This window comes from Diceros bicornis, chromosome 4 (genome assembly GCF_020826845.1).
Source record: "Diceros bicornis minor isolate mBicDic1 chromosome 4, mDicBic1.mat.cur, whole genome shotgun sequence".
NCBI classification, from domain to species: Eukaryota; Metazoa; Chordata; class Mammalia; order Perissodactyla; family Rhinocerotidae; genus Diceros; species Diceros bicornis.
In genome coordinates, this window is record NC_080743.1 from 101778199 (window position 1) to 101802433 (window position 24235).

Consider the following 24235-nt stretch of genomic DNA (forward strand, 5'->3'; position numbering starts at 1 on the left):
TGTGTTATTTAGTTCCCCCAAATTTGGAGATTTCCAAGATCTGTTCTGTTGTCAATTTCTCACTCAATCCTATTGTCAAAGAACATACTTTGTATGATTTTAATCCTTTTAAGTGTATTGATACTTGCCTTGTTGCCCAGAATATGACCTATGTTCATAAAGGTCCCTTGTTCACTTGAAAAAAATGTTTTCTCCTGCTGCTGAGTACTGTATCAATGCCAATTACATTAAATTGGTTGATAGTGTTTCAAGTTTTTTATATCTTTATTTTTTTTACTGAGATATAGTTGACATATTAACATCATATTACTTTCAGGTGTATTAATTTTCTATGTGTTTTATCAATTATTGAGAGGTGTTAAAATCGTTGAATATAACTGTGAAAACTGTTTCTTCTCACAGTTTTGTCAGTTTTTGCTTCATGTATTTTGAAGCTCTGTTAGGCACATAAACATGTAGGATTGCTATGGCCTCTTACTGAATTGACCCTCTGATCTCGATGACATGATCATCTTTTCTCTGATAATATGCTTCTTTCTGAACCTACTTTGTCTGCTCTTTATATAGCCTCTCCAGTTTTCTTTATATTACAGGTAGGGGGGCATCTTTTTTCATCTTTTTACATTTAGCCTATTCATTATTAAAGTAGTTTTCTTGTAAGCAGCATATAGGTATGTCTTGCTTTTTTATCCACTCTGATGTTAACTGGGGTGTTCGGACAATTTTCATGGAGTGTAATTATTGATGTGATTGGTTTTAAATGTACCATAGTGCTGTTTTTCTTCAGTTTGTCCCAGCTCTTCTTTGATCCCTTTTTCCTTTTTCCTCTCTCTTTCAGATTGAGAATTTTTGATGATTCCCTTATATCTCCTCTGGTGGCTTATCAGTTTTTTTTATTTTTGTGACTGAGATGATAAGTCTTTAGGACTTATCATATACATCAATCTTTAAATTATTACATTCTACATTCAAGTAACATACCACTTTATGCACGGGGTAAGAATCTCACTCCAGTAAGATTCCCTTTCCCGCTTCCTGGCCTTTCTTCTATTGTTGTCATACATTTTTACTTCTACATATATAGATTATAAACCCGATAATTAATTTTATTACTTTTTTCTTTAAGCAGTAATTATCTTTTAAAGAAAACTTTTACTCTTCATGCCTTTGCATAGATCCAGATTTCCATTTGGTATCTTTTCCCTTATCCCTGAAGGACTTCCTTTAACACTTCTCGTAGTACAAGTCTGCTGGTGATGAATTCTTTGAACTTCTGTTATGTTTGAAGTACTCTTCATTTCATCACGGTTTTTGAAAGATATTTTTGCTGGGTATAGAATTCAAGGTTGATTTTTTTCCTGTCAGTACTTTAAAGATGTTACTCAACTGTCTTCACACTTTTATCTGATAAGAAATATGCTGTCCTCTTTATCTTGGTTTCTCTATACATAATGTGTCTTCTTCCCTGCATGCCTTTAGGAGTTCTCTTAATCCCTGGTTTGAGGAAATCAAGTGTTATGTGCTTTAGTGTAGTTTCCTTCATGTTTGTTGTGCTTAGCATCCATCCACTGAGATTCTTGGATCTGTGGGTTTATAGTTGTCATCAAATTTGGAAAATTTTCAGCCATTATTTTTTCAAATACTTTTCTGTCCTCTATTCTGCTCTCCTTTGGGGACTTCAGTTACACACAAATTAGATCACCTGAAGCTGTCCTACAATTCTACAGTTCACTGAAGAGTTGTTCATTTTTTTCAGTATTTTTTTTTTTTTTTTTTTTTTTTTGTGAGGAGATCAGCCCTGAGCCAACATCCGCCAATCCTCCTCTTTTTTTGCTGAGGAAGACGGCCCTGGACTAACATCTGTGCCTATCTTCCTCCACTCTATATGGGACGCCGCCACAGCATGGCTTACCAAGCAGTGCGTCGGTGCGCGCCCGGGACCCGAACCAGCGAACCCCGGGCCGCCGCAGCGGAGCGCGCGCACTTAACCGCTTGCGCCACCGGGCCGGCCCCTTTTCAGTATTTTTTAATGTTTCATTTTGGATAATTTCTATGCCATGTCTTCAAGTTTATTAATCTTTTATTCTGCAATGTGAAATCTGCTGTTAATCCTATCTAGTGTGTTTTTCATCTCAGACAATGGAGTTTGCATTCCTTGAGGTTTGATTTGGGTCTGTTTATTTAATCTTTCAATGTTCAAGAATTTTCTACTTCCTTGGATGTATAGAATATAGTTATAACTGTCTTAATGTCCTTGTAAACTAAATTTTATCATTTGTGTTATTTCCAAGTGTGTTTCTATTGATTTTCTCATTATAGGTTGCATTTTCCTGCATCTTTGCATGCCTGATAATTTCCAATTGAATGCCAGACATTGTAAATTTCACAACGTTGTGTACCAGATATTTTTGTATTCTTATAATATTCTTGAGCTTTCTCCTGGGATTCAGGTAAGCTAGTGGCAAATAGTTTCTTCCTTTTAAAGCTTGCATTAAGCTTTGTTAGGTGAGATCAGAACAATCTTAATCTAGGGCTAATTTTGTCCCAATACTAATATAATGCCCTTTTAAGTATGCTATTTGATGCCCTGTGAAGTAGAAGGCCTTTCTTCTGTGGCTGGTGGGGATAGAAACTGTCCCCAGCCCTGTGTGAGATATGTGGAGTGTTTACTCTGCTCCTTTTTGGTGTTTATTTCCCTTGCCTTGGGTTGTTACCTTACAGGCATGTGCGATCAATACTCAGCAGAAGACTTGGAGAAAGTCTGCATATCTCCAGCACTCTCCTCTTCGGGACTCTGCCCTGAAAACTGTATTTACCTCAGCCTATCCAGCTTTCTTGACTCCATTTTCTCAGCTTGAGACTCCTGGACTCCACCTGGGTACCTGCCCACTGCACCGAGGCCTGAAGAAAAATCTCTCCTAACGATAAGTTGGGCCAATTGTATGGCTTGCCTCATTTGGTTCCCCTCTCTCACAGACCACTGTGCTGGAATGCCTGATGTCCAATGTCTGAAATCCACTATTTCATATATTTGTCCAGATTTTTAGCTGTTTCTAGTGAGAGGGCAAATATGATCCCTCTTATTCCATCTTGATCAGAAGTCTACTGCTTTATCTTTTACAGCTATAATTATGAACCTGTTGTGGGAGGAGAACATACACTCTTCTATAAATCTGATGAAAGCTACTAACTATATTTCCCTAAAAAATGAATGTTTCCACAAATTTTTAATATAATTTTAGGTAGGTTCACTAGCTCCTGTATCTAGTATGGGCCACAGGGGAGGGGGGAGGTACATGGATATGATGTTTAAAACTCTTGGCTTAGAGCAGTATGTTTTCCTTTTGAATTTTGAGTTGTCTTTCTGTTAATTCTATCCTTCTGTTTCATTTTTACTTTTGTTTCATTAATTTTATCCTTTTTATTGTTTTTTCAACCTTCATGTTTATTCTTTTTTTAAAAACGAACTTCTTGGATTATAGATTGAAGGCAGAAAGCAGGGCTATGTGGTGATAACTCTGTAGTCAGTGCATATTTTAAATGGGACAATAGTTATTTTTAAGTAACAAACCCTGCCAATGCCCACCTTTTGCTTCCAACCGGTTGGTCCTGCATTGGCCCTCCAGGATCCCTTTCCCACATCCCTAATATTAAATCCTCTAATCTCAATAACTCCATAACTCTACCACTTTTATCTGTGTTTGCAACACTGCAGAACTGTGGGAACAGTGTTTTTTAACTCATGGCACATAAAATCCAGGCCAGTGCTGTCTAATAGAAATACAATGTGAGCCATATATGTAATTTAAAATTTCCTAGTTGTCAAAAAAAAGTAAAAAGTGAAATTAACTTTAATAATGTATTTTATTTAACCCATTATTTCCAAAAACATGTAATAAATATAAAAATTGCTAATGAGATACTTTACTTTCTTTTTCTGGCACTTAGTCTTCAATATCTGGGTGTATTTTACACTCATAGTACATTCGATTGGGATGCTAAATTTTCATCAGAAATACTTGATCTGTATTTAGGTTTCATTAAATGTATAGCTGAAAAAGTGGATTCCCAAACCAAAGTTGTTCCAAACACACATATATAAAAGTTTTCTAAATTAAAAAGTTGGTTCATAGCAGCTGCATTTCAAGTGCTTAGTAGCCACATATGGTTAGAGGCTACACTATCGGAGAGCACAGGTCTAGGCCCTTAATTTCCATGGTACTTCTGTTCTCTATCTCTACATACACACACACTTGAAATAAAAACATTGGCCAAATCTTTGTAAATAGATTTCACAACAGTAAGGGGTATGTCAGAATTTCAACTCAGGAATGAACTCACACATACTGCCTTTTTATTGCCTTTAAAAAACAACCATACTGCTTTTAAAAAATAAGAGAGGAGATTCTGAGAAGATGGCAGAGTAAGAAGCACCAGGAATCTCTTCCTACCTAGACAGCAACCACACCAGCAAAACCCCTCTAACATAACTACTTTGGAACTCTGGAGTCTATTGAAGGTTTGCAACCTCCAAAGAAAGGCTTGGAAGGTAAATTGCAGTTAATTTTGGTCAATTTCAGCTCTTAGCACAGTTTCATCTTCCATCCTCATCCACACAGCAGGCAGTTGTGCACATGTTCCTGGAGCAGCTTATACATACCCAGGGTGGGCAAAAAAGGACGTTGTCCTCCAAATATTGGAGTTGTGCTCTGATTGGTGATTGCTGCTTCTGATCAGAGAGGTGCAAAGAGCAGGGCAGCCATTGTTGTTGCCGCTCCCATTGTTGCAAGCCCCTTCACCTCCAGCCTGAAGTGACTTCCAGGGGATTTAAAGGGCCAGCACCGTTTTCTCCCTCTCTTTCATTTTTCTCCCTTTTTCCTCATCTGGGAGCCAGAAATTAAAAGACTAGGTCATTCAAAACCAACTGCATATACAGGAAAAATTAGAAAGTGACAACACATGCCCAGGGAAAGGCATAATTTCAAAAAGAACCTGAGAAGACTTTAAAGTTACACCTCAGGTTGATCCTTGGCACAGGGACAGCCCATAATAAAAAATATATACATAAAAAACAAAAAGCAGAAAACCCCAGGGAAGGAAGGGAATCTGATTTCTAGAGATAACATTATCAGACTCAAATGTCCAGTTTTCAACAAAAAAATCATAAGGCTCACAAAGAAACAGGAAAGTATGGCCCATTCAAAGGAAAAAACTCAATCAACAGCAACTGTCCCTGAAAAAGACCTGATAGCAGATCTACCAGCCAAAGACTTTAAAAGAATCATCTTAATGTGGCTAAAGAATTAAAGGAAGATTTGGAGAAAGTCAAGAAAATGATGCATGAACAAAATAAAAATATCAATAAAGAGATAGGAAACCTAAAAAGAAACCAAAAAGAAATTCTGGAGCTAAAAAGTATAACTAAAAGGAAAAATTCACTAGAGGGATTCAAAGGAAGATTGAGCAGGCAGAAGAAAGACTCACCAAACTCCAAGAAGACAGGAGAATGGAAATTATCAAGTCTGAGGAACAGAAAGAAAAAGGATTGAAGAAAAGTAAACAGAGCCTAAGGGACCTGTGGGATACCATCAAGTGGACCAACATACACATTGTGGGAATCCCAGGAGGAGAAGAGAAAAAGAGGCAGAGAGAATATTTGAAGAAATAATGGCTGAAAACTTACCAAATTTGATGAAAGACATGAATATAAGCATCTAAGCAGCTCAATAAACTCCAAGTAAGATGAACTCAAGGAGACCCACCCTGAGACACATTACAATCAAATGTTTGAAAGCCAAAGATAAAGGAAGAATCTTGAAAGCAGCAAGAGAAAAGTAACTTGTCACAAGGAAGGGATCCTCAGTAAGATAATCAGATTTTTTTAAAGGTTTTTTTTTTTCCTGAGGAAGATTGGCCCTGAGCTAACATCTGTTGCCAACCTTGCTCTTTTATCCCAAAGCCCCAGTAGATAGTTGTATGTCACAGTTGTACATCTCTCTAGTTGCTCTATGTGGGATGCCACCGCAGCATAGCTTGATGAGCAGAGTGTAGGTCCACGCCAAGGATCCGAACCAGCAAACTCCAGGCCACTGAAGCAGAGCATGTGAACTTCACCGCTATGCCACTGGGCCAGCCCCCAACAGATTTCTTATCAGAAAATTTGGAGGCCAGAAGGCAGTGGGCTGATACATTCAAAGTGTTAAAAGAAAAAAACTGTCAACCGAGGATCCTATATCTGGCAAAACTAACCTTCAAGAGTGAGGGAGAAATTAAGACATTCTCAGACAAATAAAAGCTGAGAGAGTTTGTAACCACTAGGCCTGTCCTGCAAGAAATGCTCAAGGGTGAAATGAAAGGACACTAGACAGTGACTCAAAGCCATATGAAGAAATAAAGATCTTAACAAAGGTAAATTCGTGGGAAATTATGGAAGCTAGTATTATTTTAACAACAGTTTGTAACTCCACATGTCGCACATGTAACTCCACATAAAATATGTATGTAAAACATACATATTTTAAGAGACTAATACATTTAAAAGTTGTTAGTTTATGTTTTGGGGCATAGTGTATGAAGATTCAATCTTGTGACATTAACACCTGAAAGGAGTGGGCACACAGTTGTAAAGGAACAGAGTTTTTGTATGTTACTGAAACTAAGTTGGTATAAATTCAAATTAGAGTGTTGTAACTATAGGCTATTAAATGTAATCCCCAAGGTAACTACAAAGATACTTATAGAATATACACAACAGAAAATGAGAAAGGCATTTAAACATTTCACTACCAAAAATTCAGCTAGACACAAAAGACAGGAACACAGAAAATAACAGACAAAAAAAGCTATAACATACAGAAAACAAACAGCAAAATGACAGAACTATGTCCCTTCTTATCAGTAATTACTTTAAATGTAAATGGATTAAACTCTCCAATTAAAAGACAAAGATTGGCAGAATGGATAAAAACACATGATGAAAAAAATATGCTGCCTACAAGAGACTCACTTTAGATCCAAAAACACAAATAGATTGAAAGTAAAAGGATGGAAAAAGATATTCCATGCAAATAATAACGAAAAGTGAGCAGGGGTGGCTACACTAATATCAGAAAAATAGACTTTAAATCAAAAAAAGCTACAAGAGACAATATATATTAATAAAAAGTACAATACAGCAAGAAGATATGAAAATTATAAACATTTAGGCACTAATAATATACCAGCAAAATATATGAAGTGAAAACGGCAGTGAAAGGAGAACTAGACAGCTCTACAATAATAGTTGGAGACTTCAATACCCCACTCTCAATAATGGATAGAACATCCAAACATTTCTAAGAGATAGAGGACTTACACAAAAAACCTAGATCTAATAGACATATACACAGCGCTCTACTGAACAACAACAGCATACATATTCTTCTCAAGTGCACATAAGACATTTTACACAATAGACTTTATGTTAGGCCACAAATTAAGTCTCAACAGATTCAAAAAGATAGATATCATACAAAGTACAGTCATGCACTGCTTAATGATGGGGATACATTCTGAGAAATGAGTCTCAGGCAATTTCATCATTGTGGGATCATCGAGTATACTTAAATAAGCTAGATGGTGTAGCCTACTACATACCTAGGCTATATGGTATAGCCTATTACTCCTAGGCTACAAATCTGTATAGCATGTTACTGTACTGAACACTATAGGCAACTGTAACACAACGGTAAGTATTCGTGTATCTAAAGATACCTAAACATAGAAAACATACAGTAAAAATAGACTGTAAAAGATAAAAAAATGGTGTTACCTGTATAGGGCATTTACCATGAATGGAGCTTACAGGATTGAAGTTACAGGATTGAGTAGTCAGTGAATGTGAAGGCCTAGGACATTACTGCATACTACTGTAGACTTTATAAACACTGTACATTTAGGCCATACTAAATTTATTTAGAAAACTTTTCTTTCTTCAATAACAAATTAACCTTAGTGTACTGTAACTTTATAATCTTTTACATTTTTCAAACTTTTTTTTTGTGAGGAAGATTTGCTCTCAGCTAACATCTGTTCCCAATCTTCCTCTTTTTTTGCTTGAGGACGATTAGCCCTGAGCTAACATCTGTGCCAATCTTCCTCTATTTTGTATGTGGGTTGCCAGCGCAGTATGGCTTGACAAGTGGGATAGATCCACACCCGGGATCCGAACCCGTGAAATTGGGCCACTGAAGTGGAGTGTGCTGGACTTAAGCACTACACCATGGGGCCAGCCCCTAATTTTTTAAACTTTTGGACTCTTGTAAGAACACTTAGCTTAAAACACAAACACAATGTAAAGCTGTACAAAAACATTTTCTTTATATCCTTATTCTATAAGCTTTGTTCTATTTTTAATATTTTTTTTTACTTTTTTAACTTTTTTGGTAAACACCAAGACAAAAAAAACACAGGGTCAGTATCATCAATATCGCTGTCTTCCACCTCCACATCTTGTCCTACTGGCAGGTCTTCAGGGGCAATAACACACATGGAGCTGTCATCTCCTATGATAACAATGCTTTCTTCTGGAAAACCTCCTGAAGGACCTGCCTGAGGCTCTTCTTGAGGAGGTGTCACTCTTTTCACAACTGTGTCCATGGTAGTTTGTTTGGTTTGTTTCTTTTTTTTATCATAGATTTGCCTGTAAGCAGATAATGCACCAGGAACATTCCTCTCTATTAATGAAAACCCTTAGGTGTTGGGGTCCATGTTTTCAAATCTTTGAAGGAGCATGTTAAAGTCTGCAAAAGCTTTTGCTTTTTTTTTTTCTTGAGTGTCTTCTTTCAAATGCCACTAATACACTTCATGACATCACCCTAGGCCCAAGCAAGGTTCTTGATGCAGTCATAAATGTTGTAATCCTTCCAGAATTGCATCAGTGTCTTCTCAGTGTCTGCTTCAGTTGCACTAATAGCCTGAGCAAAAGTCCTCCTCAGGTAGTAGGCCTTAAAAGCTGCTTTTACTCCTTGATCCATGGGTTGGATCAAAGAGGTGGTATTTGCAGGGAGAAACACCACTTTGATATTTGGAAGAAGATCACAAATAAAAGGAGGCTGTATGGGAGTATTATAAACAATAAGCAAAATCTTGAAAGATATGTTATTCTCCAAACAGTACTTCTCCAAGTCACTCACAGAGCATTCAGGAGAGTATCTTGGAAGAGGAGCTGGGTCATCCACAACTTCTTACTGCTCCTGGAGCACACTGACAGTGTGTGCTGACTGATATGCTTGAAGGCCCTGGGGTTCTGTGTCATATCACAAAGGGCTTCAGTCTGTAGCCTGCAACACTGCCCCCAAGCAAGACTGTTATCCTGTTCTTAAAAGCCTTGAAACCTGGCATTGACTTGGCCTCCTTATGGATGAAAGTCCTTTCAGGCATCCACTTCCAGAATAGGGAGGTTTCATCCACACTGAACATTTGCTCTGGCAAGTAATTTTCCTCCACAATCAGCTTATCTAGTGTTTCCAAAAATTCTCCAGCTTCCTTCACATCAGCATTCACAGGCTCGCCACTCACTTTCACATTATGTAATGAATAACGATTTTTGAATCGTTTAAACCACCCAGAGGTAGCAGTAAACTCAACATCATAGTTGGGTCCAACCTTTTCTTTCAACATCACAAACTTTTTGCTTTGGCCATGATTGTTGTGGCGCTGAGAGGCATATGCTTCTATGTCTGGTCTTTAATCTAGGTCATCAGAAGTTTCTCCATGTCTGATATAGACCCTTCTCGAATTTTTGTGAGTCTTGTCACCTTCAATGAAGCAGATTCTTTAACAGCTTCTGTCACTTTGTTCTTCAAAATCATAGCTGTGGTGAAATGGGACATACCTGACTGGCAAGCAATAACTATCCCCGCTTTTCCATTTTCGTAGTCCTTAATCACTTTTAATTTCATTTCCAAGTCAACCGCTCAATGTGGCCTATTCCTGGCAACATTAGCAGTGGATTTTCTATGCTTAGGGCCATGACGTACAATACAACGTGAGATCAAATCAAGGACAAGAGGAAATGGTGCAAGCAAGAGATCTGGTAAACATGAGATGTAAGAGGCTGCTGCCGGTCTAACACAGCATACTGTTTTACAGTAAACTTTTTTTATAAGTAGAAATAGTACTCTAAAACGATAAAAAGTATAGTAAATACATAAACCAGTAACATAGCTGTTTATTATCAAGTATTATGTACTGTACATAATTGTACGTGCTATACTTTATACACCTGGCAGCACAGTAGGTTTGTTTACACCGGCATCACCACAAACATGTGAGTAATGTGTTGTGCCATGATGTTAAGATGGCTATGACAACACTAGGTGACAGGAATTTTTCAGCTCCATTATAATCTTAAGAGACCACGATCATATATGTAGTCTGTCATCAACCGAAACAACACTATGTGGTGCTTGACTGTATTTTCTCTGACCACAGGATAAAGTTAGAAATCAACGACAAGGCCGGCTCCGTGGCTTGGCGGTTAAGTGCGCGCGCTCTGATGCTGGCGGCCCGGGTTTGGATCCCGGGCGCATCCTGAGGCACCACTTCTCCGTCCAACCCGAGGCCGAGTCCCACGTACAGCAACTAGAAGGATGTGAACCTATGACATGCAACTATCTACTGGGGCTTTGGGGGGAAAAAACGAATAAATAAAATCTTAAAAAAAAAAAAAAAAAAGAAATCAACGACAAAAGTAAAATTTTAAAAATTCACAAATTTGTAGAAATTAAACATACTCTTAAACAACCAATGGATCAAAGAAGAAATCACAAAGGAAATTAGACAATACTTAGAGATGAATAAAAACAAAAACACAATATACCAAAACACGTGGGATGCCATGAAAGCAGTGTCAAGAGGGAAATTTATAGCTATAAATGCTTACATTAAAAAAAAAAATCTCAAAACAACAATCTAATTTTACAATTAAGGAACTAGAAAAAGAAGAACAACTTAAACCCAAAACTAGCAAGAGGAAGAAAATAATCAAGATTAGAGTAGAGATCAACAGAGAACAGAAAAATAGAGAAAATCAACAAAACCAAAAGTTGGTTCTTTGAAAAGATCAACAAAATCGACACACCTTTAGCTAGACGGACTCAGAAAAAAAGAGAGAAGACTCACATTACTAAAAACAGAAACGAAAGTGAGGACAATACTACTGATTCTACAGAAACAAAAAGAATTATAAGAACACTAAGAGCAACTATATGCCAACAAACTTGATAACCTAGATGAAATGGACAAATTCCTAGAAACACAAAGCCTACCAAAACTAAATCATGGGGGCTGGCCCTGTGGCTTAGCGGTTAAGCGCACGCGCTCTGCTACTGGCGGCCTGGGTTCGGATCCCGGGCGTGCACCGACACACTGGCTTGTCGGGCCATGCTGAGGCAGTGTCCCACATACAGCAACTAGGATGTGCAACTATGACATACAACTATCTACTGGGGCTTTGGGGGGGAAAAGGGGGAAAAAAAGAAGGATTGGCAATAGATGTTAGCTCACGGTCGGTCTTCCTCAGCAAAAAGAGGAGGATTGGCATGGATGCTAGCTCAAGGCTGATCTTCCTCACACACAAAAAAACACTAAACCATGAAGAAATAGAAAATCTGAATAGACCTATAACTAGGAAGGAGATTGAATCAGTAATCAAAAATCTTCCAACAAAGAAAAACCCTGGACCTGATGGCTCATTGGTAAATTCTACCAAACATTTAAAGAACTAATACCAGGGGTGGGCCTGGTGGCGTAGCGGTTAAGTGCATGTGCTCCGCTTTGGCAGCCCGAGGGTTTGCAGGTTCGGATCCCAGGAGCGCACCAACACACTGTTTGTCAAGCCATGCTGTGGTGGCGTCCCATATAAAGTAGAGGAAGATGGGCAGGGATGTTAGCCCAGGGCCAATATTCCTCCGCAAAAAGAGGAGGATTGGCATCGGATGTTAGCTCAGGGCTGATCTTCCTCACACACACACACAAAAAAAACAAAAAAAACCTACAAGTATATCATACTTCATAGTATGTTTTCTTCTTAACGGTATGCTTTCCTCCTTAGCTTTCCTCCTAAGATCAGAACAAGACAAAGATGTCTGCTCCTATCACTCATACTACAGTGGTCCTAGCCACTGAAATAAGGCAAGAAAAAGAAATAGAAGGCTTAGTCTGGAGAGAAAGAAATAAAATTTTTTATTTGCATTTTTTTATTGCTTGCATTTTCATTTGCAGACAAAATGATCATCTATATAGAAAATCCAAAGCAATCCACAAAAAAGCTACTAGACTTAGTAACTGAGTTTAGCAAGGTCACAGGATACAAGGTCAACTTATAAAACTCAGTTGTGTTTCTATATACTAGATATAAACAACTGGAAATCAAATAAGAAATAGCATCAAAAAACATGAAATTCTTAGGAAGGGATAAATCTAACAATTGTGTAAGAATTACATGCTGAAAACTGCAAAACACTGATGAGAGGAATAAAAAGAAAACCTAACCAAACGGAGAGATATACCATGTTTATCAATGGAACACAATATTAAGGTGTCAATTCTTACCAAAATGATCTATAGAGTCAAGCAATCTCAACCAAAATCCCAGCAGGCAGTTTTTGCAGAAATTGACAAGCTGATTCTAAAATCTATATGGAAAAGCAAAGGTCCTAGAAGAGACAAACTACTTTGAAAGAAAGAACAAAGCTGGAGGATTCCCAGTACCTGATTTCAAAGCTTACTATAAAGCTATAGTAATGAAGACAACGTGGTACTGGTGAAAAGACAGACCTACAGAGCAACGGAACAAAACAGAATCCAGAAAAAGTGACCCACGTATATGGTCAATTGATTTTCAACAAGGTGCTAATAAGGTAAATCAATGGAAAATGACAGTCTTTTGAACAAATGGTCCTGGAATATTGATCATTCATCTGCAAAAAAAAGAACCTCAATCTACATCTTATATCATAAAAGTAACTTGAAATTTATCAGAGATCTAAAATGTAAAATCTAAGAATTCTAGAATAAGCATCAGAAAAAATCTTGGTGACTTTTGGTTTGGCAAATTCTTAGGACATAAAAAGCATGAACAATAAAATTTTTGATAAATGAAAACCTGAAAATTGAAAAAACGAAAAATTTGTGTTCTTTAAAGACACTGTAGAGAAATGAAAAGAAAGCCTCAGACTGGGGAAAAATATTCACAAAACCTCTATCTGATAAGGAACTTTTTATGCAGAATATATAAAGAACCCTCCCAACACAAAAAGAGGAAAAGACAATCCAATTTTTAAAACAGCAAAAGGTTTGAAGAGACATTTCACCAAAAAAGAGATATAAATGCCAAACAAGCACATGAAAAGACGCTCAAAATTGTTCAATATTATGGAAGTGCAAATTAAAACAATCAGATAACCATTACTCATCTACTAGAACACAGGAAAAAAATCTGACAATACCAACTGCTGGTGAGGATGCAGAGCAACTGGAACTCTCATACATAAATACAACATGGAACTCTAATGGAAACACAAAATGGTAGAGCCACTTTCAAAAGTCTGACAGTCTCTTATAAAATTAAACACATACTTATCATTTGACCTAGCCATCCCACTCCTAGATATTTATCCAAGAAAGTAAAAACTTATGTCCACACAAAGGACTGCACATGAATTTCACAGCAGTTGATGCATAATTGCCAAAAACTGGAAATAATCCAAATGTCCATTAACTAGTTAATGAATAAACAAATTGTGGTATATCCATACAATGGAACACTACTCAGCAATAAAAAGGAACAAACTACTGATACACGGAACATGGATGAGTCTCAAAAGCATATTATATGAAGGAAGCCAGATATAAAAGTCTACATACTGTAAGATTCCATTTATATGACATTCTGAAAAGGCAAAACTTTAAGGACAGAAATCAGATCAGTGGTTGCCAGGTGCTAGGATGAATGAAGTGGACTGACTGAAGTGGCCTGAGGCAACATTCTGGATCATGGAAATATTATGTTTTGATCGTGATACTGGTTACATGACTGTATACATTTGTCAAACATCACCAAAGTGTTTTATGTGTAAAGTGTGAATTTTGGTATCTGTAAATTATACCTCAACAAACTTGACTAAAAAAGCCAAAACAAAACGGATTCGCAGAATTATCTGTCTTGCTCTATGTGGAATGAGTTTACCTTTCCCCCGCACATATTCCTAGACAAATCTTTTAAACTACAAAGTATCCTCATTTGGAACTAGATAAATAATACTTCTTCAGCATTGCCAAGGCCTGAAAAGGTACTTTATAAGTATTATCTCACTAAATTATTCCAATAACCCTATGAAACTGAGGTTGAGAGGTTTGGGTAATTCTAAAGTTGGAATTTAAACCCAGCTATATGGATTCTCAAGGTCATCTCTCTATACCCAACTGCTTCCCCAAATCTCCAAAGACAAGAACTACACTTTAAATTCTTCCCTATGTCTAGCATATAATATGCAATAAAAGCTGACATTGGTGAAAAAGAAGAAACACCTTTTCAAACCGAGTACCTTATCAAGCACAGGATCTAAAGAAGGCTGCTTTTCTGGAGAAAATACTCCCTTACTCACTCCATCCCACCATCCACCTTAATCTCTGGTTTAGCAGTACAGTCCATCAGGAAGAGGCATTTATTTTCCCCAGTTCCCCTCTGCAATTTCTCAGCCCAGCAAAACATCTCTAACTCAGGACGGCCCTGGGGACGAGGCTAATCTGTAATACTCCAAAGAGAGAAGTTTCTATGGACATGGAGTGATGATTCAAGATCATCTTTCTCAGGATTTTTTTCTTAACTAGGGAAGGAAGTAAAATTTACTGTTTTATTGAATAAAATCAGCCACATCATTTCATCTGTATTCCCCCACATAAGCCCAAGATCATCACTTCAATTGCCAACTTTCTCAACTATGGCATTTAACAATTCTTCACTGAACAACTGATCCCCTTCCAAGCTTCAGAGGTACTGAAGACAGGTGGCCCTATTCTGACATTGTTCTCAGTTACAAAGCTTTAGTTGTAAGTAACAGAAAACCCAACCACAAAATTTATTCTCTCACATAACAAGTTTGGTGGTAGAGAAGTTCCAGAGTTGATTAATCCAGTGCCTCAAAAGTCATCAATGACCAGTATTTTTCCATTTTTCTGCTCTGGCATCCTTAGGATGTTGGCAGTTATTTCATAGTAGCCTTACAGTAAGCCTGTGAGTTCCATTCAAACTGCTGCCTGATGGCTGGGTGGTATGAAGAAGATAATTTTCTCATAAGCACTTTGGAAGGCAATTTAAAAGTACCTATAGAATTTTTAAAAAATGTGCATATCCTTTGATCTAGCAATTCCACTTCTAAGACTTCATCTCACAAACCCATTTAAGTGGACAAAAACAGGTATAAAGATGTTCACTACAAAACTCTTTTTAACAGCAAAAAATTAAAAACAGCCTAAAATATCCACCAACAGGTAGTTATTACTTGAATTGAAAGACTCACACAATGAAATACATCACAGCTATTTTTACTAAACCAGATTACATCAAAATTAAAAATTCCTGTGTGTCAAAAGACACAATCAACAGAGTGAAAAGGCAACCCACAGAACGGGAGAAAATATTTGCATATATATAAGGGGTTAGTATCTAGAATACGTAAAGAACTTCTACTCAACAACAATAACCTGTTCAAAAATGGGCAAAAGACTTGAATAGACATTTCTCCAAAGATATACAAATGACCAATAAACATAAAAAAGATGCTCAACACCACTAATCATTATGGACATGCAAATCAAAACCACAATGAGATACCACCTCACAACCATGAGGATGGCTGCTATCAAACAGAGAAAATAAGTTTTGCCAAGGATGCGGAGAATCCTTGTGCAAATCCTTGTGCACTGTTGGTAAGAATGTAAAATGGTGCAGCCACTGTGGAAAATAGTATGATGGTTCTTCAAAAAAACTTCTGGATATATACTCAAAAGAATTGAAAGCAGGGTCTCAAAGAGATATCTGTACACCCATGTTCATAGCAGCAGTATTCACAACAGCCAAAAGGCGGAATCAACTCAGATGTCTACTGACAGTTGAATGTACAAACAAAATGTAGCGTATATATATGTATATATCTCCACACAATGGAATATTATTCCGCCTCAAAATGGAAGGAAGTTCTGACACATTCTATAACATAGACGGACCTTGAGGACATTATGCTAAATGAAATAAGCTAGTCACAAAAAGACAAATACTGTATAACTCCATTTTTATGAAGTACCTAGGGGAGTCAAACTCATAGAAACAGAAAGTAGAACGGTGAGTGCCAGGGGCTGGGAGAAGGGAGGGACGGGAAGTTGTTGTTTAATGGGTACAGTTTCATTTTTGCATGATGAAAAAGTTCTAGAGATTGGTTGCACAACAATCTGAATCTACTTAACACTACTGAGCTGTACACTTAAAAATGATTAAGACAGTAAATATTATGTGTATTTTTACCAAAATTAAAAAAATTTTTAAAAAACATGTAAAAATATCAAATGAGAAACAAATCATACTATACATATTGTAAAGAGTTTAGAAGGATAGGCACCTAACTCTTAATAGTGGTTACCTATGGAGAATACCGATGGAGAAAGGAGGGACTTTTCTACTTTGTATCTTTCCGTACTGTTTGCATTTTGATCATAAACATGTACTGAGCTAATATTTTTTAATTCAATTGTTAAAAATTCCACTGAATATAACTTTTAAGGTAAAATTAAACTCTAGGTACTAACAGACTTACGTTCTCATGCCACCTTAAGTTTTACCAAGCATCTCCTCACAAAAGCACACCATGAGTGGGTGGTTATGATTAGTTCTAAAAGGACTAACTAAGGAAAAGCTCCTGTGTCATCCAGTTAACATGAGATGCTGCATATTAGGCCCCGAGGAACTTCCCATGACACTTCCTGACCAATAACGCCTTAACCCAAATTAGAGATCTACTTTCTAATCTTGAAACTGACAACTGTGATACAATGAAAACAGCTGGTGCCTGCAAACACAAAATCCTAGGGTTTTCAAACTATTCTTATCCTTCCTTCTCCCTACGTACTACTAATAGAACAGCAGGCCTACATCAGCACTTACTTTTTCAGAGCCTGATTCTCTTCCCACCTCCTCTTCAAGAATGTTACAAGAAAGTTAGTGGGTGGTTAGCAAGACCCCCTCGGACAGCAACAGCCATTCCAGAAAAATAACTGCTCACATACCAAGGGCTGTCAATAAGAGCAGCTTCCCAGCAGCACGTTTTAATAACCTTAATGAAGCAGAGAGCAATGCCTCCAGTGGTAATACAAATTCTGGTTGGAAGAAAAGATTTACAGATGGTGGAAAAGTACCACTTAAAAAGCAAACACCACAGGATCCAGCAGAACAGGAAAGCAAAGATTTCTAAATACAGAGCTCAATTGTAGGAGTTCACTGTACCTTATTTCTCACTATCATCGTTTGCTGTCAAAAATAGAAGCTTCCGGCCCGGCCCGGTGGCTTAGTGGTTAAGTGCTTGCGCTCCACTGCTGCCGGCCCGCGCACCGACGCACCGCTTCTCCGGCCATGCTGAGGCCGCGTCCCACATCCAGCAACTAGAAGGATGTGCAGCTATGACATACAACTATCTACTGCGGCTTTGGGGAAAAAATAAATAAATAAATAAAATTATAAAAAAAAAAAAAAGCAGCTTTCACGTCTTGACCCATTCAGAATAACCCACAGCAAGCAGAGCTTTGCTTACAGAGGGCAGCCAGGTCAGAAAGGCCACACGGGGAAAAGGAAAAAACAGTCAGCAGGATTTCTTAGGGATTATACTGCTCCAGCTTTTATCCTTCTTCCCAGCTATTTTGGTGCCAAGAAAGTTGTAGGGAGGTCTTTGCTCTGCTCTGAAAAAGCTTTTTACCAGAAAGGTTAAAGCAGTCTCAGGGCTGCAACTCCCTCTGCTGCCCAATGTTTTCTTTGCATGCAGTAGCAGGTTCAATGAATTTCAAACTCAAATGTTAGAAGAGCCACAGCAGCCCTTTATTTGAAATGTGACCAAAAAAGCACAAGTTCAAATAGGAGAGGAACAGCTAGAATGCCAAGTTCTAAGCTGGACTGATTTCTACACTCACCTACATCTCATGAAGGGTTTCCTTCACTCAGTTCAAAAAAAGGTTCTATGGCTCCTCACAGGTACCTGGAAAAGCAGGAACTGGGGCTTCTTGGTCCTTCCTCACCCACCCTTACTGATACTGCCCCTTACCAGAATTTAAGGTAGGCCTTATTCATCTTTCAAGATCCAATTTCAAGAGCACTTAGAATGTGGTACTGAAGCTATTTGTTTGCCAGTCTGTTTCACTGTATTTATTCAACTTTGTGCCTATCTAACAGCAGATGCTAACAATTTAACAGAATTCTAACTAGAACCACTCCAAGATATTGGGGTAGGAGAGATTTGTCCACATTATTCAATTAGGAAAAAGGCAGTAACTGGGGAAGAAACCAAAATCCTGAGAGATAAGGATAAGAGACAGGTGTTTCTCCAATTAACATACTATTCTGCCTAACAACTTACTAGTGCCACTTGTGGTCTTTCTCAGGTTATCAATCTCACAAAGTCTCCCTCCTGTTAACTCTTAACATAGCTCATTTTTAATTTTAATGTACTTTTCACACACTTCATTCTTTGCCTATACCCCAATACCTCTCAGATTCTGATCTTAGTGAAAAAAGAATTCACAAAGACCTCACACAGAGACTCTATGACAGTGCTAAGCAAATACTGAAGCTATTATAATGTCCCCAACCTACTGTAGTTAGAAACTAGCACTCCAGCATCCAGAATTAGAATTGATAGTGAAGATATATATTAGCACAATAACCTTTGCTTATTTTTGTGAACCCTCCCCTTCTCCACCACCCAATATCAGAAGCTTACTTGTCAGGGAGAATTCCTAGTCTTTGCCTTAAGAATCTACAGATCCAGGCTCTGTGAAAAGCAAATGCCCAGGGCAACGGCCACCCTTCAGAAAACTTGAAAATAAATATCAACAGCTAGTGGTGCCATTGTGTAAAAGGTCTCTACCACTGGATAGAAAGAAAGCAATGTAACTTTTTTAATAAAAACAATCCCAAAGCATTTATTGTCATCTGGTAATAACATACGAGTAATAAAAACAATATGAACCAATGTTTTAGAACTACACTCCAAAAAAGGACACCTAAAAACAAACTGTATTGCCTTCTCAATAATTTCTCACTTCATTGATCATTTCTAGTTGGAGACACTTTGGAGCAGAGTAATATTATCTCCTTTTAGCATGATCCGACCTGCAACACAAAATTAAAAAAAAAGCTATTAACAGCCACTCAGACAACTGTATAACCACCTTGTAGCCTCAGAATTTCTAATCATTCTCGAGCAATTCTGAAAATGCTCTCTCTCTTATGAAGGTATTCCAACATTTTCAAATAACTATACATTGAAAGACTGTGCATATTATTGTCAACAATAGCCTAAACAAGGTAGAGAAACGTTATCTTATAAAAAGTACGGTTTCTGTAGTCTAAGGCAATTGAATCAAGTCAAAGTCTCACTGCTCTGAGTTTGTAGAAGCTGGGAAATGAGTTGTATGTCTGCCAAGTTTAGGAAATGCAATGTACTATAACCCCATTCTTAGAGCTCTTAGTATATTAAAGACTTCATCCTAAAATAAACAAACCTGTTTAAGTTTTAGCCAATGTTTCCTAAACTTATTTGAGCAGAGAATATTTTTTTCCTGAGAAACGTCTTCAGGAACACGGGTGTTTAGTAACAGTTTGAGAAATGCTAATCGACCCCAATAGTGATTAAATTGTTCCACTCTCCCAGGCTTCTACCACAGGTGATATTAATCTATTCTACAGGATGGGTAGTACCATGGGAATTCAACACTTTGCAAGTAATTTATAAATAATATGATGTCAATAAGGCTAGCTTACCCTTCCTGGCAAGACATTTTTAAATGTGAAAAATCCAGGCTTTCACAAAAATAGCCTAAGCAGGAAGCATAGCAAAACATCATACTACTTCTCAGAATCTATTTTTTGCACATGTAGTATAGGTTCAAAAGAATCCTCAGAGTCTGGAAAAAAAAGATACCTGAAACCCACCATTGATAAAAGTACTAGTGAGCTGTGAACTGGGGCATTAAACAAAGACAAGATGCTTATACACACCTCAAGTTAATGGGATATTCACAGAAATGATTCAGTTTGTCTTGATGAAGCCATGAATCCTAAAGACCCTTTGTTAACTGGGTTAAGAAACTGCGTTCATTATTCAATCATTTTTGAATTTCTACCACATGGCAGGCACTGAGCACATTAGGGAGCAAAAAGAACACTGGACCAGTGGGAGAGACATTAAAATAATCCCACTAATGAATGTTTTACCACAAATTCAGAGAGCACAGCACACCCTGCCTCCCCCATGCCCACCCCAAGCAAAACCAAACCAAACCCTGGGAGAAAATGATACTTGATCTGAGTCCTAAAGACACACTAACAGCATACACAAAGATTTATGGTGTGGCAAATGTGCAGACTCAAAGAACTGAAAGAAGTGAGGATGAAACTCAGATAACGAAGCAGAGAGTGATACAAAACAAGCAGAGGGAGATAAGGCCAGATCATGAAGGACTCTGCAGAACACATTAAAGACCTTCTTACCCTATGAGCACCAGGAAGCCACCGAAGGATTTCAAGCAAAGGGACAAGGTCAGACTGGTGTTTTTAAAAGATGACTGCAGGCTGCAGAGCAAACTGGAGGGGGATGAGGTAGCTCCAGAGAAATTAGTAAACCGAATGGAAACTCGTGCCACTCAGTGTGGCAGGGAACACTAAAATAGCTCTAGTGTGTTAGGGATGGGAACTGAGTTTGATTTCTGATATGCTAATGTTGAGAAGCCTTTGAGACACTCAAGTAGAAACACTCAATAGGCTCAGAGAGGTCTACAGCTACCAACGTAAATTTGGGAGTCAATACAGACGGTAATTGAAGGCATAGTTGAGTGCCTTAGAAAATAACACTGAGTGACAGGAGGGCCTAGAACCAAGACTTGAGCAACTAAAACACTGAATGGCTGGGTCCCAAAGACTGAATATACAAAAGTCTGAAAAGGAGTAACTAGAGATGAACACTGAAAACCTAAGCATAGTATCATAATGCCAAGGGAACAGTTTTTAAGGAGGGAGTGGCCAACAGTGCCAAATGCTGTTTAGAATTCAATAACATAAGGACTAATATTGACCATTAAACACCATTAGTCTTCGGTGACCTTGGTGAGAACTGAGTGGACAGGCAGGAGAAATGGAGTGGGGTAAGGAATAAGTGGCAGAGCATGATTCCAAGTGTGTACTACTCCCCCAAATAATAACTTCTCAAATACAAACTAAATTTAAACATGAACTGAGTTGCAAGTCATTCAACTGTACCAGTGAATACAAATTTCTACAATTCTATAAGGCATCTATATTCTTACCGAGTTGTTTTCTTGACTTTGTTTTAGAATGAATCTCTTCTGCATCATCTAATACGAGGTTCATATACTCATCAAAACCCTAGAAAAATAAGCCAATTGATGACTGTCATCTTCAAGTAAGATCACATCCAAACCATTCTACAAGAACACACTTATGGAGGTACAGAAATGCCAACCAACTTCAGAAATTCACCGCTACACTGATCTTTCAGCTGAACACCACCTCCCACCCTAAGCCTCTCCTTAAATAACAAAGAAAGCCAGCATGTACTCCAAGTTACTTCTGTAACCTTTTGGACTAAGATCTCATTAGTTATGCCAAAGAGCCATTCTCTCTACCTTTTATAAGCTGCCCAAGGTCGAGTACACGCCTACATATGTGAATTAACATCTACTGCACCGTTCTTCCCATGCTCCCCACAAAACACTAACACCACTAACCACCACGCCTGCTTTCCAACTAGTAAACAGGGAAGGGGAGATTATATTGATGGAATCTACAAGTCTAAACGGAAAACCAAAGTGTCTGAACATAATACTTTCAACCATATTTTACCCTTCTTTAAAACATTATTTAGGGTACTCTGCCATCCTGGGAGTCTTATTTAACTAACCCCACCAAGCTCTATTGAGGTATCACCTAACCCAAAACTAACACTCCATTAATCCTCACCGCCCCCCTCAATTTTATTTCTTTTGTCCTCTCCTTTGAATACTAACACTGTTGTTTAAATAATTTTTAAAATTATTTTAAATTTTTAAAATAAAATTAATTTTAAAAATTAATTTTCCCTCTCTTTTTTGAATTACCCAATTCCTAACAATGAGTAGAACAATGAGACAAGGATAGTGGGCCCTAAAAAACTTTCCTTGGGTTGGGTCTTGGACTTTCTGTACATTGCTCTGGCTGGCCTTTTCTGCAAAATCTTTTTCTGTGAACTAACTGGGTAGTAAATGTCCTGGGTACTCACAATGATACAGCCCTCTATCCGCATATTCACTTGCTCGTAAAGCCACACCTGAATCCGAGATCTCTGAAATAATCATAAAAATAAAAATGTTAAAAAATAAACATAATCCAATCACTTTGGTCAAACAACAGAGAAACAAGGCTCCTAAAGAAACTTCAAAAATTTCAAGTCAAGAGTTTTAACCACTTAACACATACCTAAGAACTGGTAACTAAGACTAGTTACTTGCCAAAAAACATTCTCACTTAATAAATGCTGCATTGGGACTAAGTTAATAATTTCCCTGTGATCTTGGAACTCAATCACATTTCTTACTGCTTCTATTCTCAATACATTTCAATTGAAAGTTGGTGACAGTATCGCACAAAGCAGGAATTTCTAATGACCAAGTGCTTCTTTCTCACCTGCTATAAGAAAATCCAGCTCCAAAACAGCTTTCTCTAGGTTCTTGGTTTTCCATGCCTTACACCTAACAATCAAGGGAGGGACTCTCAATTCTGGTGATTAAAAATTACAATGGCTTGAAATTAATGTTTTCCAATTGTATTGTCACGCTAAAATTTGTAAGAGCAACAGGAACTACATTTTCCCTCAGAAATAATTTAAACACTCTGCCCTGCCAACTCAAAATCTGAGGTGCTAAAAATCCTCCCAAAAGAAAGCAGGCTGCCACTAAACCGCCTGAATCTATCCCTCCTCTCTCTTTTTTTACTGTCTTTTTTATGTTTAAGTTTTCCTCCAGGTACTAAACACACCACCTTATGACGTGGTTTAAAGCTGACTGGAGTTTTCTTCCGACGTCTCACCCTAGGGGAAAGAAGAGGGAAAGGTTCCAATGCCCTGGCCATAACCACTACCAATATCCAAATACCACTGACACGTCTGCCAATAATTACTTTTTGAAATTAGTAATCTCGGTCTTGCAAAGTAACGATGACACGATTCTCTGATGCTTGGAGCTGGCATGGCTACACACCATTTTACTACATTAGAGCTTTCCCTGTACCCTTTCCCCTCAAATGCCCCTCCAATCTCCACAGTTTCCACCTATTTTTAACTCTAGAACACAGTGATCAGACAGAATGACACAGCCAAATAAATTCACTCTTTACTCAAAGAAAACTACGAAACTAACGACTTACGTACGTTTTGCAAGTATCTGAAGATGAGGTTCTGCACCCGCGGTTAAGGAAGAAGTACACGCACAGCACAGGCTCTGGCCCCTGAGCGAGTCAACCCTAGCCCACCGTCCCCTGGTCGTCTTCCGAGCGCGAGCTCTGCCGCCTGCACGACACAGGCGCCGCCCCCGGCCCTCGAAGGCGCGCCCTCTCACTCCGCGGGACGCCGGCCCCCGCCCTCACCAGGACTCCCGCAGCCGTCTCCCCGCGGCTCCCGCTCCCCCGGCACGGTGCTCGACTCCCGCGCCTCCTCCGGCTCGGCCGCCCGCCCGCGGGCTCACGGGAGGTGGCCGCGGCCCGCGCCCTCCGGCCTGCCGTCCGCTCTTCGCCCCGTTTTCCGGCCCGACCCCCCAGCCCTGCCGTCCGCGGAGGATACGATGGGCTGCACCATCACCTTCTGCACCTTCTGGCCCTGGCCGCGGTACGCCATGGTGAAAGCGGACAAAGGCCACACGAACGCGCACGCCGCCTCAGAGCAAC

At 38.5% G+C, this 24235-nt stretch overlaps 1 protein-coding gene across 2 annotated transcripts; it reads right to left on the bottom strand.

Moving 5' to 3' along the window:
* Positions 1 to 19176: 19176 nt before the first annotated feature.
* On the bottom strand, positions 19177 to 24235 carry SNRPE (small nuclear ribonucleoprotein polypeptide E). 2 transcript variants are annotated; one of them, XM_058540289.1, is made up of 5 exons: positions 24132 to 24235; positions 23724 to 23750; positions 22578 to 22640; positions 21607 to 21685; positions 19177 to 19414 (listed from the first exon to the last, which is right to left on the bottom strand). In XM_058540289.1, exons 1-5 carry the CDS (start codon positions 24183 to 24185, stop codon positions 19359 to 19361), a joined length of 279 nt encoding a protein of 92 aa, XP_058396272.1. In that variant the 5' UTR covers positions 24186 to 24235; the 3' UTR covers positions 19177 to 19358. The 2 variants fall into 2 exon arrangements, with proteins under 2 accessions (XP_058396272.1, XP_058396273.1); XM_058540290.1 differs by lacking the exon at positions 23724 to 23750 and having other exon boundaries at positions 24150 to 24214.